We start from the raw sequence: 19,887 nt of genomic DNA, 5'->3' as shown, positions 1-19,887 counted from the left end.
ATTTGCACTCCTGTGTCTAGGTCATAGGTGAGGAAGCACTATTCTTTGAATGAATAAGATGCAGCCTGTAATGCTGCTTGTCCTGAGACAATTCTGCTGGATAAAATAGTTAAGTTAATGGCGATATAATGGGGTAAAAAGAGTAAGTTAGGAAGATAAGAGCTGAAGGCACTACTGTCATGAAAAAAACTAAGTCTAAGTATATAGCTGCAGTGGCCCTTTTTCTTGGTGCAATAATGCTATTAGAAGAACAGATTTAATATTTATACACATTTAGCGACCTTATTACTGGTTTGGGTTAAAAACAAATAATTGGGCTTTTGTTTAATTTGCTCATTCTCCTTTCTCCTGTGTGAAGAAAAGTTTTAATTAATTTATAATTGTCTTGGAGGGGTTATGAACGGGGTTTATGAACTACTGTAATTTTTTTATTATCATTATTATCATTCATGAGCCATTCTGTAGGCCCAAAATAAAGGAGTTAGGTATCTCAGCAGTTCCTCAAAGGAATAGCATGTCAGTTTGTTACCAACAACAAAAAAAAATTCTATTCAAACTTGTATTACCACATAAGTTGTTTTAATTTTTTTTTTTGGGGGGGGGGGGGGGAAGAAAATGGAAAAACTTGCTTCAAACTAAAAGTCTGGAGAAGACCTACATGTACCTTAGGGCATCCTAGTCATTATAACTTTGCCACTGTGGAACTTTGTAGATATCAAATCGTACTGTGATTGAGTAGGAATCAAACAGTTACATGTCATATTTGTGAAGAATTTCATGGGCATGAAAAAAGATCTGCAACAGCTAGTGTTGTGGAAGTTGTCAGACTGGAGCAGAAGTAAGTTGATAGAAATAGGTATTTAAAAATGTGGTGAAATTAAAAAAAATATTGGTTTAATTTGTTTTGCAGTTTTGTAGACAAGAATTTAATTGATTTGATCAATGCTTCATACTAAACATGCTGCTTCCATGCTTACATTACAGTTTTGTTTGCCTGACAAAAACAGTAACATCATTCCTGTTGGAATGGCTGTCAGCTTCTCTGTCTTCTCATGATACATAAACTTCATGGCAAAACCTACGCACTTTGGACATCATGGAAAATTTACCCTTTCCTTAAGAAGTACTTTGACAGAATTTAAGTTTAAATTTTATTTTAGAATCATAGAACAACCGAGGTTGGAAGGGAACTTGAAAGATCCATCGGCTCAAATAATTTGTGTGAAAGAGAGCACAGATAAGATTAAGCAATCTGTCCAATCAACATCCCAGAAACCTCTGGTGATGGGGACTCTACTACATCCCTGCGGAGATCATTCCAGTGAATAATTATTCTTACTGTAAAAATCCTCTTTCTCATGTTGAGATGAAACCTCTACCTGTGCAACTTTTGCCCACTGCCCTTTGTTTTCTCAATGTAGCTCTTTGTAAAGAGAGACCCTCCATCCTCTTTGTAGCTACCCTTTAAGTATGGAAATACTGTGATGAGTTTCCCTCTGAGTCTTTTCTTGCCTAGGGAGAAGTGATCTAATTGCACTTGATCGTTCCTCATGTGGCAGGTTCTCCAGCCCTTTGAACATTTTCATGGCCCTCCTTTGGGCCCTCCCCAATCTGTCTGTGGCCTCTTTGAATTGTGGGGACCAGAACTGAACACAGTACTGACACTGCCACCACAGCCTGACAAGTGCTCAGTAGCGGGAGCTATTTCATTCATCATTCTTGAGAGTTCTTGTGGCTGCGTACATCGAGGGCAATGTAGAATTTCATACACTGAAAGCTTTTCAAATTGTAGGGAATATTCAGCTCAATATCTTATTTAGTAGTTCTTAAAATCAACATTCTCTGTATCTTGGACTGTCTTTCTCCACATTTTTCTGTATATAGAATGATTAAGGAAGTTTTTGTTCAGATAGTGTTAACTCCTGAGTAGGAGTTATGGCAGGGTTTAAAGTTGTAGGGAGAAAATAGTGAAATGTAGAGCATTTGGTTCACAAAAGGTATTGACCTGGCTGTGACAACTGCTGAAGTCTGAAACCCATCACCCTCTCACAGAGCTGGCTGTGAGATTGGAGCCTGCTGTTATATCGGATTATTTTGTAATTATGCCATATTACTCTGTTGATCAGTGTAAGCCAAATAAGTGCTGTGTGCTGGTATGTATTTCTGTTACAAAGATATTTTTATTTTGAAATTGCATGAGTTTTAGGTGTTCATTGGTCAAAAGAATTGAATTAGGGACTTGAAAAAACTGTCCATTTTTTGAAGAAAATATATTCTGTCCTTAAAATAATTTGGAAAAGCCACAGAAGTTATTGTATGATGTGATATATTTACCTTCGTTAATTGGCACTGGAATTGGTGACACAACATCATCTTCATATTTAAGTTGCATTTAATTTTACAGGTAAAATCCCCAGGACAGAAATGTTTCTGATATGGTAAAGATTATGAATGAAAACTATCTGTAGCTTTTTGTGTTCTTAAAATGCTGTTGTATTCTTGTTGCATGTAAGAGTGCTTAACTCTTGAAAATACTTTTTATTTTAGTCCTTACAGCTGAGAAGATCTCTATTTACAGTAACTGAAGCACCTTGGGATTTAGGTTTTCCTTTGTCATACAGAGTAGTAGATTTTTGTATTTTTTTAATAAGTCCATCAAGCTTTGAATTTCGTAAATCCATGTGGTGAAGTAAGCAGATGAGCAACAAGGTCAACTTACTTGCACCCTCTAGAGGAAAATTTCTTAAGGGGTCAGATCTTTCATACTACTCTGCGCTTGGTGCTAAGATCAGTCATGCTAGATAAAAATATCATCATCATATATTGGCATTTTATTTTTGGTATTTATGATTTACAGTATCATTCTAATATATTCTTTCTTGAAATCTGAGCTTTTCCACAGCAAAACAAAAAGTCTTTCTGATAAATTAGTAAAGCTTCAGAAGTACAACTCAGAACTTGAAATAAAATAAAACTACTTTAACAATAAAATCTCATTTTATATGGAGAAAAGACTCTGCACATATGCAATAATGGCAGTCACCAGAGGGCAACATTCATCGTATTTTATACATAGCTGTTCATGGTCATATGCGGTTCAGTCTGAAAAATGCAGCTGAACTGGGGTGTCTGTGATTGAATTTATTTTGTGTGGAGCAGTTAATATGTAATTTTGCCATTTGTTTTCTAACTGTAATATGTTCCAAGCTGGGTGGTTAGAGCTCCAGAGGAGAAATTGACTTGCTAAATTCATTTTGGTCAACTTCCTGTATATATTTTAAATAAATTGTGACTCTGAAACTTTTTTTGATCATACATCAATTTCTCCTTCACTAAAAAGCACATTTTGAAAAATTCCAATCTGCTCCTAAAATAATGGGGATGTGAGGGTGTGTATATGGAGGTTTTGCTTATTTATATTTGTTTACATTAAAATATTTTTAAAGAATAAAACTCCTTACTTGGCCATATTAATGAAATATGTGGTACAGTGGATAAGAGAAATACTTTTTTGCATCATATTTTTAAGTTGCAAGTGTGTGCTCTGTTGTGACTTAAAAGTCCTGTGAAGAACTCTTGAGTATTATTCTAGTACACTAACAATGAAAAAAACCAACAAAATACACTTCTGTACACAAAAGCCTCGAAGTTTTCTTTGTGCATTGGTTTCAAACCAGGTGAGCAGCATATTGCAAATTGTTTGGGGTTTTTTTCACCTGTGGGCCTGTTTTCAGTAGGAATTAATGGACTTGCCTGCACTGACAGGATTTTATACTAGCAACTTATAAGGAAGTATTTTAATTAGGTTTATCTCCAATAACCAGAGGGGGAGGTTCATAAATCTTTTAATATCTTGTATTTTGGTTTAAGGTCAGATCACCTGGTTCGGCTATGAAAGTCCTCGTAGTTTCTGGGACTACATTCGAGTAGCTTGCCGAAAAGTCTCTCACAATTGCATCTGCAGTATTGAGAACATGGAGAATGTTGGTTCTTCTAGAGCAAAGGTAGGGAAGAAAAAGGTCAACTTGACTGTTCTATTACATTGTTTCTTCTGTGTAAAATATAACTGACATTTCTGGTACCCAGAAGAAAAACATAGTACTAAGCTTGCCCCACAAGTTTTTTCATTGTTTGAAATAATTATTTTTTTGTGTGTACCTACTAAATATTTACTTTAAAAAAACAAACTCCACTTTTAAATCTGAATGTTTCCTTTAATGTTATTCAGTAGAATAAATATCAAATTCTCTATTCAGTGAGCGTGTTGCATTATAAAATGATTGCCTTGACATTTTCAAACTTCCATATTTTTTTTGAAAATGCAGTAAGTTGAAGGAAATTAAGATAATGTGGGCATGCCTAAGAAATATTCTTTTAAAATCTGGAAATGTGATTTTTTTTTTCCCCACTAACCTAAGTATTATTTTATTTTGTATGTAATAAACGGACTCATAGGAAAGGTATGATCACCTCTTGAGTTTGTTGTGTGATTATGCAGGAAGCCTTTACCAGATTTATTTGCTAATAAAGATCTGTCATTAAATCTTAATAGGGTGAGACAGTATAGACCAGCATCTTAAAAAAACCAAAATCAACCAGACAAAAAAAACCCTGTTGGACTGAGATGACAAGTTATTTTTACTAAACTGGAATGCCTTCTTATAGCTTGTATTTCTATATAAATCCGCCTTAATTGAGAACCTTCTGACTTTAAAGTATAAGTAGTATAAAACAATACATAAATTAATGTGCTTAATTATTTTTTTCCTTAACAAACTGGAATCCAAATAAACAAGTAACCAAATTGTTCTATGGCTATTTAGAAAATCCTGTAGTTCCAGACTTTATTATACTGGGGATTATTCACTGTTGGTGTCATTGACAAGATAGAAATATTTAGCTTGTTATATAAAAACAAAATTGGAGGTCTTTTTGCAGGGGCAGGACTGTGGTTAATACAATGTAAATTACATGTATCTGTACAGTCACAGTTTTGCACAATAAAAGGTGATGCCTGCATCAAGCCATACCATGAACCTAGTAGATCTTTGAGCAGCCATTCCAATGATCTATCGTATTGCAGAACAGCTTATTTGCTCTCTACTGTTGCTCCTTTCTTCTTTTGTATAGACTCGGTTTTATATTTTATGTAGTAAACGTATCTGTAATTTGTGTGAAAGCTTTGAAGCATTTGAGAGTCTATGACAAAAGTTATTGACTGGTTTTCCTATCCAGAATATTACATGCTCTTCCTAGCACTCAATGTACTGGAGCAGTAGAATGATGATTTAAATCATGCAGCTTTTCTTCTTGCTTATGTTGAGATCTGGAAAGGCAGATAATTTAGAGAATTTATTTCCAAATACTTTCTGGAGAGATTGATGCTGAAGAATTTGATGATCGTTATTACTTATATTCAATGTTTAATTTAAAGGTGTTTCTGAATTCCAAGGTTTTAATATGTATGAATATTAAAATTCACTAGACAGTAAGATGCTAAGCTATTTTTTAAATGCTCATATATAAACTAAAATTTTCTTTTAATCTGTGAAAAATTCAATGCCAAAGAGTAAACAAAGAAGCTAATTCTGCTGATCGGCTACCACTTAGGCACGTGAGATTTTTCAAAAGGCTGTAGTATATAATTAAAGAAAAACCCTTTAGGGTTTTTTTCCCCTTCAAATTTTGTAGAACTTTATTTTACAATAAAGTTTATTTGTAAGCATGCATTTTCTATTTTCATTTTTACTGCAATGAAGTACCTCTTAATGTCAATTTCTGTTTAGTGGTAATAATCTTATTAATCAGTTCATTTCTCTAAGGTAAAACAACTGTATTTGTTTTCCAGATGTAAAATTGTGTCTTGTTCTGTACTATTTGATATCTTTCTTCATGCAGGGTCGAGCCTGGATCAGAGTAGCACTTATGGAAAAGCATTTGTCTGAATATATTTCCACAGCTTTGAGAGACTTCAAAACAACCAGGTCTCTAAGACTTTTATTTTACAATATTTCAGCAAAAGTTGCTTGAGTGAGTGACTTAGGATTGGAACTTGATTCGTATAGGAAATTATGTCACTAATAAAAGAGCTGTAATCTAGTAAAAGGTATCTGGAGTTTTATCAATTGATTGGCTTTCAGCATTGATAAAACTGCAAAATTCTTTAGAGATTTTAACAATGTGGAAACATCTGGAATTCTTGAAAGGTCAAAACAGAATGTCTCTAAAGAAAGAATTAATTGTGAAATTGTAGAGTGATAAGAATAGGAGATGTAATGTTTCTTTCAAAATTAGGTATGGTTGTCAGAAAGCCTTAGAGACTCAGTAAAAAGTAATTTTTATAAGAATTTTTCTTGCAGAAAGGAAGACAATTCCAGGAAATTTTTGAGACATATAAAAGAACAGAATCAGTGATCAGGCATAATCAGAATTTTTCATTTAATATGAAAAATGTGTAACAGATTTTGGGTTTACTTTTCTAAAGGTAAAAGCTGTTATGGACAAGAATATGGTTTGTGGTAGAAAATGTTCGGGTGGTTTTGAACTGTTTCTATATAATGTGATTATTATATGATGCTTTATCTTGTAACAAGTGTATCTTGTAGATTTATGATGAAGTAATCTAAAAATGAGTGAGTAATACTATTTGTCCACAGATGTCCATTTATTTTGCCAATATTAAGGTGACTTTGCAAGACAAATAGGTAAACATCCCATTTTATTGAAGTTTCCAGACCTCTTGTCCTTATTTTACCCAGATTTGCTTGCATTTGCAGTAGGCAGAAAGCACATAACAAAGATTTCTGGAAAATATTCATGTTGTTTCAAACTGAAAAGTCACTTGGGTTTTTTGGGGGGTGGGATGTGGAATAAGAAGAGTGTCACAAACATATAGTTAAATAGCAGGTTCATTGTCCTCCTTTGGTAATGTTGTTTGTTTACTAGTGGGTAACAGTGGTATTATTTTATTAGCATTTTCCAATTAATTTATTTGAACATGTTAATGTTTCATATATTTGAATGTTCTTACAGTGGTATAGCTTTTGGAAACAACCTCTCTTGCATTCCAAACATAGTAAGTGTGAAAGTTCATTTTGAAGTAATATTTTTAAATACATCTAATGGAAATAAAAGTTTCAGATCCTGGTAGTGTGGATTTCAAATCCACTAGCAATAATGGGCACACTTGTTTTCCTGTGTGGGATTTCAGCTACCTAATAAGTGGCTTGATTTTTTTTTTTTTGGGGGGGGGGGATGATGTTTTGCACCATTTAATTGGCATTTAAAAATATGTCCCATGCTATATGTATATTTGATAATTATTTATACAGACTAAATGTTACATGTGTGTATGTAGAATATAAGATTCATCAATTGTCCTGCTAGCTCTTTTAAAACCTTGCAACTCCACTGAGGTGCCTCATCTTAAGCTAGTCTTTTAATTAAGCAGCACATTATTAATATTGGGTCTGTGTATTACCCTTGAAAAGGGGTTGGATTAAGCATGGGCACACAATTATTTTTCTAACAAATTGGTTAGCACAGACTCTTAAGTCAAAGTATACTTGTTCTGTTGTGAGATATCAACTGCACTTAAAGATTTGTTTCTAAGGGGACTGTTGTTTTTGCTGAATTACTGTAGCTGGTTCAAGAAACATTGCCAGTCAGGCTAACATCTGTCTCTCACCGTTACAAATATGCCCTTTTTTTGTGTCATTACTTCCTAGGCAACATTTTACAAGATAAACTGAACAGTGCAGATTGATACCTGTCAGTGATTTTACAGATGCCAGTGAAATGGTTGTAATCAGCTTGTATTGGATCATTGCTGTTAGTTCACAAATATGAATAACTGTACTGAATCCGACTGTAGAGTCCATCTAGTGTCGTATTCTGTCTTAACAAGTGGCAGGATTAGCCTCCAGGAGCCCTTCATGAAGTCAGAGGGTAGAGAACTGAGTCTGTACATGGTAGCCCAGTGTCAGTATTGCAATCTCTGTCTTCCCAGAGGAAGTCTTTCATGTTTCTTGCTTGCACTGAGAACATCCAAGGTCTCGCATGACTCGTTTCCTTCCAGCAAATAGATGTCCATTATGAAACTGCAAGAGTGGGACTTGTGACACCGTGCATTATAACACAGTTGAATCTTTAGAGCTGTGCCATGGATGTTTGCCATGCATCCAACTCAAGCTGTCCCTGAGCCATCCCAATGCTTTCATGCACTTCTTAAAACAGTTGGATCTTTTGGTGAAGCAGTGTCGCTGGTATTTGTTTGTAAGATTGCATTCAACAACTTGGCAACTCCTTGCCATTATACATTGCATCTTGGTTCAGCCTTATCTTTGTTACTGAACAGCCAGCAGGTGTTTTACAATAAGGTATGGTGTTAAAAAACCTACTCCTCCTTCAAAAATGCACTTTAAATCTCAGAATAACTGGATGCAGTATGTATCTTCCCAGCATGCAGTATTTAAGAAATAGTATGCTACTTGGAAAACAGCTAATTTGTGAAAATACTTTTTAAAAAAACCCAACTCATCTACTAATAATGAAGAGTAAATGTTGAATACTTTAAAAGGGCCTGAAAGTACAATTGTGAGAAAGAACTTTCTTTTCATACAATGGATTTTTTTTTATGTGACACTAATTCTTCCTTTCAGCAGTAAAGTATAAGATATTTTCTTAATTTTCCTTTCCTTTTGTCCAACCTGATCTACTGTGTCTTAGTGCTAATGTTGTACATTCTTTTTCCTTCTATCTAAATTTTTACGTACCCTAAGACCACAGTGTTCTGTGCTGTGCACTCTATTGCTTGGCTTTATTTGAAATGAAATATGAATGCCTCTGGGGCTCACACAAGTTGTTTTTATTTAAATTGGATTTCTTTGGTTTTCTGTTAACTATGAAAAACATTATTAGTATTTGAGAGAAAATAGTATTGATTGAACTGATTTCTTTTTTATCAAAGGAGATTTTATGAGGATGGAGCAATTGTTCTTGGTGAAGAAGCAAATATGCTTGCTGGTATGCTGTTGGGACTCAATGCAATTGATTTCAGGTATTATATTTGCATGCTTTGTAACAAAATGCTTAAGCAAGTACTTATAAATCAATGCATTATGGAAAACATGGTTAGATTCCCTTGATAGTTCAAGTGACAGAACTTAGGAAGGGGAAAGAATGAGATCTTGAACATCTCTTCTACATAAGAATAAAGTTATGCCATAGTTTATACAGCTGCATGATTACATGGTATTTCTTTCAAGTATCAAAATCATGAAAGCAATCAGATGCATAATTTCAGGAGATATATCAAACCTGTTAGGTGATGGTTACAGAAAATTGAATCTCTTGAACTTATTTTTAGACTGTAAGGAAAACTGTGTAATTAAGTACATGGAACTCCATGACAATATTGTAAATATTGTAACTGTATATGTAGAAGGTATAGGTACCTCTATCACTTCTAGATTTTAAAAGTTTAACTTACAAAGACCATTTAATATTAATTTGTGTTATAATTATCTGCAGTCAAAACTGCAAAGTATCATTGGATGCAGGATAGCTTCTTTTGCCAGCATTTACTTATTAGATTGAATTAATTGCATGAATTTACCTTTGCAATCTCTAGCTAGACTTTTGTATGTGTTGTTATACAGTTAATTGGGTGGTTTGGGGTAATGAAGGTGTAAGCACACCCTAGAGAATATAAGAAACAGCCTAGTATGTACACCATAAATATATATATATATATACGCACACATACACGTACACACCAGGATGATATAAAAGTCACAACGTGTAGAGACTACAATGTCTCCAACTTGGCTGGTGCAAGGCCCTGTTAGTATGCCTGCTTGGGCCCACTTAGCCCAGTCATGCAGAGGTACTGAGGAAGCATTTCATAATACAGCATAGGGAAAAGGAACATGCTAATACTTTTCGCCCATCTCCTGGCAGCACACTGTTAATATTCACCCTGCAGCAGCACTAATGCTTGTCACAAACCAGTTTGGAAGATAAATTGCCAGGAAAGATCACATAGTCTACTGGATTCACAGTGTGATTGACTCATTGCCAAAAGGCCTTTAGAGACTTACTCTACTTATGTACCCTTATACCAGTTTTGCAGTTTGTTGGACACTTCTGTGAGCCATCTTAACTCGTTAGAGGAAAAAAAACCAACATACCCAGTAAGAAGACAGGATAGAACTTTTGTTGTTTCACAGAATCACAGAATCACAGAATCTTAGGGGTTGGAAGGGACCTCAAGAGATCATCGGGTCCAACCCCCCTGCCAAAGCAGGCTCGCTATCTCATATTACACAGATAGGCATCCAGACGAGACTTGAATATCTCCAGAGAAGGAGACTCAACCACCTCCCTGGGCAGCCTATTCCACTGCTCCGTCACCCTCACTGTGAAAAAGTTCTTCCGCATGTTGGTGCGGAACTTCCTATGCTCCAGCTTACAGCCATTGCCCCTAGTCCTGTCCCCACAGACCACTGAAAAGGGGCTGGCCAAATCCCCCTGTTTGGTCATTTGATTCATGGAAGGACCCTATTAGTGGCAGATATGATGGGACTCTAAGGGTTAGAGAAAAGAAGGAAAAAGAATTAAGTCATGTTTTCCCTTCCTGCTGGCAGTAAGCATTTAGTTCAGCTGCCTGTGGAACTGCAACTGGATGCTAAAGGAGAAAAAACCCTGAAATCTCTTGATGGCTGAACTAGCTCATCATGGAATCAGATTAAGTGAGAATATCACTATACGGAGAGGGAGGGGAATGTTTGGATGGGAAACTGGGAGGGGGAGGTTGAAAATGCAGGCTAGCTTCTTTTGCCAGCATTTAGTTATTAGATTGACTTATCTGCATCCTCAACATACGCTCTGGGGAAACAGAAGTGTGCTGCAGGATAAGAGAGCTAGTCTTGTGTACAGCAAATTCAAATCTTACCAGATTTTATTAGTTAAGAGTTACACTATGTGAAATTAAACTTTCTGTATTGGCACTACATTTGTAAGGAGTATAGCTATACGTGAACAAAAACCATAGTGCAGTAGGTAAATCCTACCATAAATAATCAATTGACTGTCTCGCGTAAGTCTCAGTGGTACATACTACCAGTATGAGGGCTTAGTTGTATGAGTGTTCCTGTTCTTCCTTTGTCCTCTGATTTCTAATACAAGTATATTTATAGATATTTGTTAATAGCATTCAGAATAACGATTGATTCTCATTGGAGGTATTTAAGGTTTTGTCAGTGCAGCTTTTAAGAGCCTAGAAATTTTCTCATCAATATAGGAACATAATGCTACAGAAGCATTTTTATTGTGCCACATATAATTCATGGTATTACAGTTTGAATAGCTTAGAAGCTGTAGTCATTCTTTGCATGTTATATTTGAGATTTTTTTTTCCCCAAACAGTCTCTTATAAATGTTGACTGCCTTATCTATGTGGAACTGTAAATAAGATTTTTGGGTGAAGATGGGGGAACATAAATGAGAACAGAATATAATTCCCCTATACACATTCCCCTCTCAGCAATGTGGAATTATGTATCTACTTAAATAATTGTGGTTTTGCAAGGTGTTTTTTTTGTTGTTTCCTTTGCTTTGTTTTTCTTATGGGTGGGAAAAAAAACTTTCAGATGTACTTGCCAAATATCACTGAAGTGACTGCATTGTCAGAAGTGACATTTCTATTAAATTAGCTAAAGCTCTGTCTTATTAGAATCTATGTTTTGATGACAGAGATAGGAGGGGTGAGGAATATGAGCTTTGTAGAAGCATAATTAATTTTGTCACTTCTGTGATAATTAAACATGATTCAAATATAGTCTTTTATATTCAATGCAAAAAAAAAAAAAAGAATACAGTGTAGATGAGACTTTTATAAAGCTACAGCCATTATAAAGCAACAGCCTTATCAGAATATTTTCTGAAAGTTAGTTTCATTAGTGTTCTTCGTCTTCCTGCAGCCCACCACCAGAAAGTATCTGAAAGGAGAAAGATTCTGAAATATGTTCGAGACCTGATTTTGACATAAAATTGGTAGAATGGTTACATAAGCACTCAGCAAAGATTCCAAGCTCATCATAGCTCTCCCATTTGCTCTCCCATTTGTCTTGCTTCAGCTAACTTTTCCTGTTATTCCCTTGCAATCCAGCTCTATTTTCAGAATAAAATTGAATATTTAAAAATGAAGGTTTATACATTATACTTTATGCCTTTTATGCCCTGATCTATTCCCTGATTATGTGAAATTTGTTTGTTGGGGTTTTTGTTATCATACAGTATGGTCAGTGATTCTCATTTAATAGTAAAACGTTTAGTACAACTGAGTAGGATTTCTGTTTTAAATGCTTTAGGCCTTTCTTATTACCAAAAAACTAAGAAAAAAAATCCCATTTGTAAGTTTCAATTTCCATTTGTAAGTAATTTAATTTTCTTCTTGCGATCTTCTCAATTTTTTCTCTGTTTTTTCAGCTTTTGTCTGAAGGGTGAGGGATTGGATGGCAGTTTTCCAGCTGTCATAGATTATACACCGTACCTGAAGTTCACACAAAGGTACTTATCTTTACACTGCTTTTTTTCAACTCTATTTCAATGGAAAAATTTTACTTCATACTGGGCTTTTTACTTTTCATATTAAAAATAATATCCATATCTAAATACAAACCTGTACACTCAACTACCTTGCTCTTCCAGACTGGTGGAATTATTACATGACTCATCAGAGTGAGTCATGCTAACTTTTTCAGTTTGATTAGAATCACAGTTCAGCAAGAAATTATTTTTTTTCCTTTTAAGATCTCCAAACCAAGCTGTCCTTTCTTTTGGGCCTTTTCTATGTGATCATAACATTAAAAGTAGTTATTTTGTAAGTAAAAATTATATATGCCCTGGTAAATGGTAAGAGATGACAGATAAGCAGTACGCAGCATAAAAGCTAGCACATAGTAGAAAATCGTGGCCATTTGTCTATATGTAATCTGACCTTCCAGCTGCATTTTGCTCCTCTGATCAAATTATTAATAACAAAAAAGAATGATGACTGCCTAACAGACCAGACAGCAATTTGGCATCTCCAAAAAGCATGGAAATTATTGGGATGTGTTATGTTTGCCAAAATGAAGAAAGCATTTGGCAGGTAGGAGTAGTCTTGAAGATGTACAATTGAACACGGAACACTCTAGTTATTCTCTTGATGTTCTTTTTAGCTTACATGTTAAAGACAAATTACATAGCTCAGTTAAAGCAGAATTTGTGTCATGCCAGGATCATGGGATTGTGGGTATCACTGCTTTAAAAACTAGTAAATGCTTTTAATGTAGTGTGAAATATAGTTGTAAGTGAAGACTTCAAATGGATACTGGGATAAATTGAAATTCTTGCCTTTGAGACAGATGTCTGAATTCTGGCATACATTGATTCTGGATGATATGGAGATATTTTAACAATTAATCTGCATACTATATGTGTGATATTTGTGTTCTGTGAAATAACAACACATGGTCTACACCATAACCATAACTATACATTCTAGATTAAAATTATCTTAATTAAATATAAGAAAAATAACTTTCTTATATTTCTGCTTTTGTAAAAACAAACACAATTTATTGTTAGATACTTGCCCTGAATTTGTGAAGGAAAGATGAAGTCACTACTTCCTCAGATACTTTGTTGTAATGCATTAGCCTGTTGTATTCCAGAAAAGTATCACGCATACAGTTGTCTGACATACCTCAGATGACTAAGATTAAAAGCAAATCTTTGCCCTGTCTTTAGATGACTTTAAAATAAAAGCTTGAAACATATGTTCTATTTGGTTATCTATCCCAATATTGTGATTCCTTTTGGTTTACAGAGTCTTAGATAGCTTTAAGAAATCTGGTGCTTTAATTTCAAGGGAAATTTGCAATTTAACGAACAAAGCTTTTCACTTGGCTGATAAACGTGATCCTTCAGTTCTGACAGCATCAGCAGTGATGAAGAAGAACTAAGAACACTGGGCAGTAGTGGCAGTGAAGGCAGCACTCCAGAGAACATTGGTCCTCCTTTCATCACAGATGAAAACAGTTGGTACAACAAATGCAAAAGGGTAGAGCAGAAGTACCGCCTTGCATTGGAACAGAAGGTAAAAGATTAATTTGGGGGGGGGGGGTGATGGAGCCAAAGCTTGTCACCAGCCAACTGGTGACATACCCGATTAAATAAAGGCAGAAAAATATATTAAATATTATTTAGCTTTATGTAAATGTTCTTAAATTTTACAGTCCTCAGAGTATCTAAGTATTTCCTTGTTGATTTGAGGGAAAAGATATTTGCGAAGAATGGGGAGATGATGATGATGATGATAATAATAATAATAATAATAATAATAATAATAATAATAATAATAATAATAATAATAATAATAATAATAATAATAATAATAATAATAATAATAATATCAGCTTTCAGAAAACAATGTAGGACCTTTGGCTGCTTTTTCCAGTCTCAGAGTTACAGGTTGAAGCTGATATCTCTGAGGCTGTTAGGCTGCAAGCTCGAAGCGAACATGTCTGTCCTTTTGTTTAGAGGCCATAGAATTTTATCGATGTAGATAAACTGCCAGTTGAAGGCTTTTATATTGATGTTGAACTTTAACATTTAGTCTTACAGTAAACAAAAATGATCAGCAAAGTAATCCATTTAGGAATGAAAAGCAGATCTGTCTTCGCAGTGATGCTGAGATGGATTTTTAGAAAATCTATAGTTTTAAGACCTGCTTCAAGCTAGAATGGGAAAGAAAAAAAATAAATTGTGTGTGTAGTTTTAATAATTAGTTGGCATATTGAATGTTAATATAGAACCAAAGGTAGGTTTGCTCTCTACTACCCAAAATACTGTAAGTTAAAGGTGAAGTATATGTCCAAAAATTTTAGTATTTTAACAGCAAAGTTCTGGTCGTTTTTTCCTAACAATATATAACTACAGAGAAAACTCGTGCTAGCCAGTGACTGAGAGAAGGGGGAAGACTGTGGACACTGAAGAAATAGTGCACAGAAAAAGAAAGGAAGTGTCAGGAAAAATGAAAGGGAAGAAAAATGAAAGACAAATGGTTAATGTTTTTAAAGAACTTTACTAGTATTTTTAATATTCTTTTTTCATAATGTGAGAATTTGCTTTTGGTGAAACTCTGAACACAGTAAACCATGTGAAAGGCTACAACTACATAAAGGTGCTTGGAGGTGTAATTATTTCCCTTAGTTTCGGACAGAAGAATCACAAGATTCTCTCTATACCTTTCTAGTTTTTACTGTGCTGAGAAGACAAAAATTTTGGTATGTTTTTTACAGAAAAAAGATTAAAAAAAAAAAAGAGAGGGGCAGATGGGATCTGGAATGGATCTTCTGCCAGCTGGGACTCATTACCATAAGTGTAGCCCAGGCCTGCTACCAACTCAGTCATGTAGACATTTAACCTCTGAGGATGGTTGTTGGCATGGCTTTGGCCTGGGACAACTAACACTCTTCCAGATTACTTCAGGTCACAGCTTGTGAATTAGTGTTTGACAGTGATCATTCCAAATAACCAGTATGACTTCAGGTATGGTCCTTTGGAATTTGAGTTTTAGCATAGATATACCCAAACTAAGAAACTATTTGTGGGAAGGAGCCCTGGCTATGTTCAATTCATTGGTGTAAATGCAGCTATGGATTGCTAAATGTCAGTGTTAATACAGAATGGGTAGAATCATGGTTGGTTTACTTTAATATATGAGAGAACCTAATCAAAATTTTTCTAAGTAACAGTGGAAAAGTCTGACTTACTGTGGGATGATAAGTGTGAGAGGTAGTTTAAAAAAACATGTATACAATTATTTCTTTTCCATTTTTGGTCCCTTAGACTCCTCATTTTTGAAATATGACCTTAAATGTTGGCATCTGGGTTGCTGGTACAAACTTCTGAGCCATTGTAGTATTACTGTCCATATGGAAAGTACTTATGTTCCTTGAGGCTCTCTGGTACAGAGAAAATTTTCCCTGCTTTTGTAAACTAAAATGTGCCATTCAAAAGGAATTTCTTCAAATACATAAATAAAATTAAAACCTTTCCCTCCTTATCCCAACAGTCATTGAGGCACAGGAATCTATTCAAGACAAAATTTAATCCTTGTCTCCAGACAAAGCCAGGGTTGGTTTGAACCCCACTCTTCCCTCCTCCTCCTAGACACTGTAAAATAATTTGGGGTTTAATGAAGAAAGTGTCATCAGCCCTGGGGAAGTATTGAAAAGAACTAAACAAGTGGATGTTTCTTGGTGCATGCGAGTGGTTAATTTTCAAGGATACCCCATGAAGGATAGATATCCCATGGAAGTTGTGAAAGAAACAATGGCCAGATCCACTAGCTAGAATCACTAGGTAGCTTTACATCTGCAAAGGCACAAAGGTCTTCAGTGGCTATAGCAAGAAATGGACATTTCTGTTTATTCCTGAGTCTAAGATCTAGATACTTTTCTACTCCATGGAACATGATTTGTTGATCTCCTACTGCAGCATTTCAAACTTTGAGCATTACTATTTTAGTGAGTCACATTTATTCCTTGTAGCATTCTCTTAATGAACTGCCAGCTTCTACAGTCAACTAATGTAGGAGTGAATTCAAGTCAGTTTTGTGATAACTCTTTGAAAACTTTGGTGCATTTAATAAAATTTTCAAAATGAGCTACTTTGACAGCCATTAACACTTTCCTGCATGTCCTCCTCTAGAATGCCTACTTGACAATTGCAGCAGTAAAATAACCTTTTTATTCCTACAGATATGAAATTTTTCCTTTGTCTAATTTTCGTTTACGATGCGCCTGCCAAATTTTTATTTAATTCACTTCAACTGTGCTACACCTGTTGTGTTACAATTTGAACAAGTTATCATTAAGAGGTTAGATGGACTAGGGATTAGAGCTCTTTTCCTAACTGTTTCTCTTCTTCCTGTTTTGGGACTTTTCGTGGCAGTAAGTTGTAGTAACAGTCAGATTGCACAGAATGCTGTAGGTACCGGTTAATCAGAGACAGAATGTTTTCTTTCAAACAAAAGGCTTTTGACATTTTATGTGTTAGAAAACTGGATCTTTATGACAGGGTCAAGTTAAAAATAATGTATTTTTAGTAACTGATATAGCGAGTCTGATAGATCCTTCTTTTGCTTTACTGTCATTCACTTGGCGCCTCCTAAGTAAGTATGTGCCCTCGTTAATAGCACAAGTGAATGAAGCTTACCAGGGTGACATATAACAAGCAACTGTATTTCAGCTAAGATGAAGGCATCTGTATCTTCTGAGGTTTTTTTGAATGGTAAAATAGGATCAGGATTTTAGCAAGGTAAATCCTAACATTGCTTTATTGGATAAACAATGCTATGCTGGTTTACACAAAGAATCCTTGGTTATCCTATTATCCTATCTTGGATACTTGCCTGAATGTAGATGTAGAGGGTAGAATAAAATCAAAGCAAATGTGTATGTACTAGTTTTCTTCTAATACTTTCTTGGCCAACACATACCAGCTCAAGGAGTTCCTGAACCTTATAAGGTCTGTCTGTTTTGTAACCCTTGATGGATCTCTCTTTCGAATACTTGTCTAATGTCTCCCTGAAACCCATGTAGATTTCTACCATCCAAATATTTTTTTTTTTTGGCAAAGCATTTTGCATATCTGCCATCTGTTGTGTGAAGAGACACCTCCTTTTCTGTCTTTTGAATCTGGCTCCTACTAGCTTCGTTTCGTGGTGCCTAGCTCTTGTATTTTAAGGAACAGTCACTTCCTTCCTGCTCTCTCCAGACCACTCTGGAAATTTTAGGAGTTTGTCTTTTTCGAGTTGTCTCTTTTCCAGATAAATTAGTCATAGTTTACACATTTGTTACTTAAGTAGAAGTTATGACTACCCTATTTTGGAATGGAGTAAACTGTTCACTTTTGTGTAGTAAACACTTAAATTCTTTGTGTACTATTTATAATGAAGTTTTAAATGCTTTCAGTGGTGGGATGATGAATCTCTGTGTCATTATAGAGGTAGTTACTGCCCACAGTATTCTGATGCTTCTTATCTAAATTAATTTTATAATATGCCTGTTTGACATTTCTGGGAGTCAGGAAATTGGTGTATGTTCTAATGCATCATTTAGTACTTTCAAAGCACTGCATAAAGTTCCAAGGATTACCTTAACAGTCAAGATAACAGTAACATTTGACAGGGCAGGAGTAGGCATATTGAACAGCTCTCAAGATTCCTTGTACTGAGACTAAAATAAATTCCTATCAAATATAAATACATCCAGTGGATAGAACTGTAATGATCATAGAAACAGAGAAAAATTGTGGATGGATGGCACCTCTGGAGATCATCTAGTCTTACTGCCCTGCTCCAAAAAAACTAGACTAGAGCAGGTTGCTCAAGGCCATGTTCAGTTGAGCTGTGAATATCTCAAGGATGCAGACTCCCCAAAAGGAGGTATTTTCCTACACTTAAATACTTTCCTTTTTGTGCCTATTGCCTCTTTTCACCGGGAAGAGTCCAATTCCATTCTCATTACACCTTCCTGTTAAATACTGATACACATTGTCATTCTCTTCATCCCCCCTTGTCCCCTCCCAAACATGGACCGAACAATCCCAGCTCTTTCTGCCTCCTCTCATATGAGACTTGCTCCAAACTCTTAATCGTTTCTGTTGTGCTGATTAGTAACATTTTACTGATCAGCTAGTGGTGAAACCTGTTTTTTTTACTCAACATGTCTTTGCCTGTCCTGTGTCTTTGAAAATGACTTTTTTTCTTTCTTTTTTGTGGGAGCCTAAGAAAGTCACACACTTTTACACCGGCTTCAAGGAATGTGTAAAATTTTATGTGGTACAGACCTGCTATATCCAGCTTTAACTAAGAATCTGATGTGCTGGGACTCTGCTTGAAGAAGAAAAAAAATAGCTCCTTTGTATTGCATCCAGATTTGTGAACATACTTTGTGACCAACCTGCCATCACAGCTGCTGTTAAATACTTGCATTCTGGATTTTTGTAAATGACCGAGCAGTTGGATTGTGATTAGGACTGCCCCAAGCTTTTACAGTATCAGATGGTGGTGTGGTTTAACCCAGGAGGCTGCTAAGTCAGCTGTTTGCTCTTGTTTCCCCTCCTGCCTGTGGGATGGGGCAGAGAAAAAAGAGGAAAAAAAAATTTAAAACTTGTGGGTTGAGATAAAGACAGTTTAATAGGACAGGAAAGATAATAATAAGTGATGCAGAGTACATTTGCTCACCATCCAAAGCCAATATTCTTGAGCTGAACTGCCTCCCAATCTACCCCTCAGTTATATCCGTAGCATGACGTCATACAGTATGGAATATCCCTCCCTTTGGCCAGTTTGGGTCAGGTGTCCAGGCTGTGTCCCCTCCCATCTTAGACACAGTCTTTTTGCTGACAGGCCAGTATGAGAAGCTGAAAAGTCCTTGGCTGCTTGGAAACAACTGAAATATCAGTGTGTTATCAATATTATTCTCATCCTAAATCCAAAACACAGCACTATCCCCACTACCAGGAAGAAAATTAACTCCATCCCAGTTGAAACCAATACAGCTGAGTAAATGATGACATAAATGCGCTGGCAAATTCCAGCTGTGCACGTCTAGTGTTACTAAAAGAAGCAACCATCACCAGTTGTCCTACTCTATGCTTTACTGTAGATGAATATTTATTTCAATAACATTTTTCTTTGATATTTTAATATGCGATACGATGTAGTTTCCAAATAAACTTTGAAATAATGTTGATTTTTTAAAACAATAATTCTATGTCCCTTTCATTAACTATAGAGATTCATATAGATAGATTCTACTTTTGCCCTTC

The 19,887-nt window shown here is 35.4% G+C and overlaps 1 protein-coding gene across 3 annotated transcripts in view; it reads left to right on the top strand.

Annotated features, from left to right (window-relative positions):
* RUNDC3B (RUN domain containing 3B) overlaps positions 1–19,887 on the top strand; it is a gene marked incomplete at both ends in the record, with an annotated part of 52,094 nt that overhangs the window by 13,092 nt on the left and 19,115 nt on the right. For all 3 annotated transcript variants that reach the window (XM_084260206.1, XM_084260205.1, XM_084260204.1), the window contains 5 exons: positions 3,871–4,004; positions 5,899–5,984; positions 8,969–9,058; positions 12,490–12,570; positions 13,975–14,143. In XM_084260206.1, the coding sequence (XP_084116332.1) occupies positions 3,871–4,004; positions 5,899–5,984; positions 8,969–9,058; positions 12,490–12,570; positions 13,975–14,143 (560 nt within the window). The remainder of the gene's footprint in view (positions 1–3,870; positions 4,005–5,898; positions 5,985–8,968; positions 9,059–12,489; positions 12,571–13,974; positions 14,144–19,887) is intronic.

Source organism: Gallinula chloropus (assembly GCF_964237585.1).
Source record: "Gallinula chloropus genome assembly, chromosome: 2".
Classification (NCBI taxonomy): domain Eukaryota; kingdom Metazoa; phylum Chordata; class Aves; order Gruiformes; family Rallidae; genus Gallinula; species Gallinula chloropus.
The sequence above is the reverse complement of the archived record's forward strand: the minus strand, read 5'-3'. Positions and strand labels throughout refer to the sequence as shown.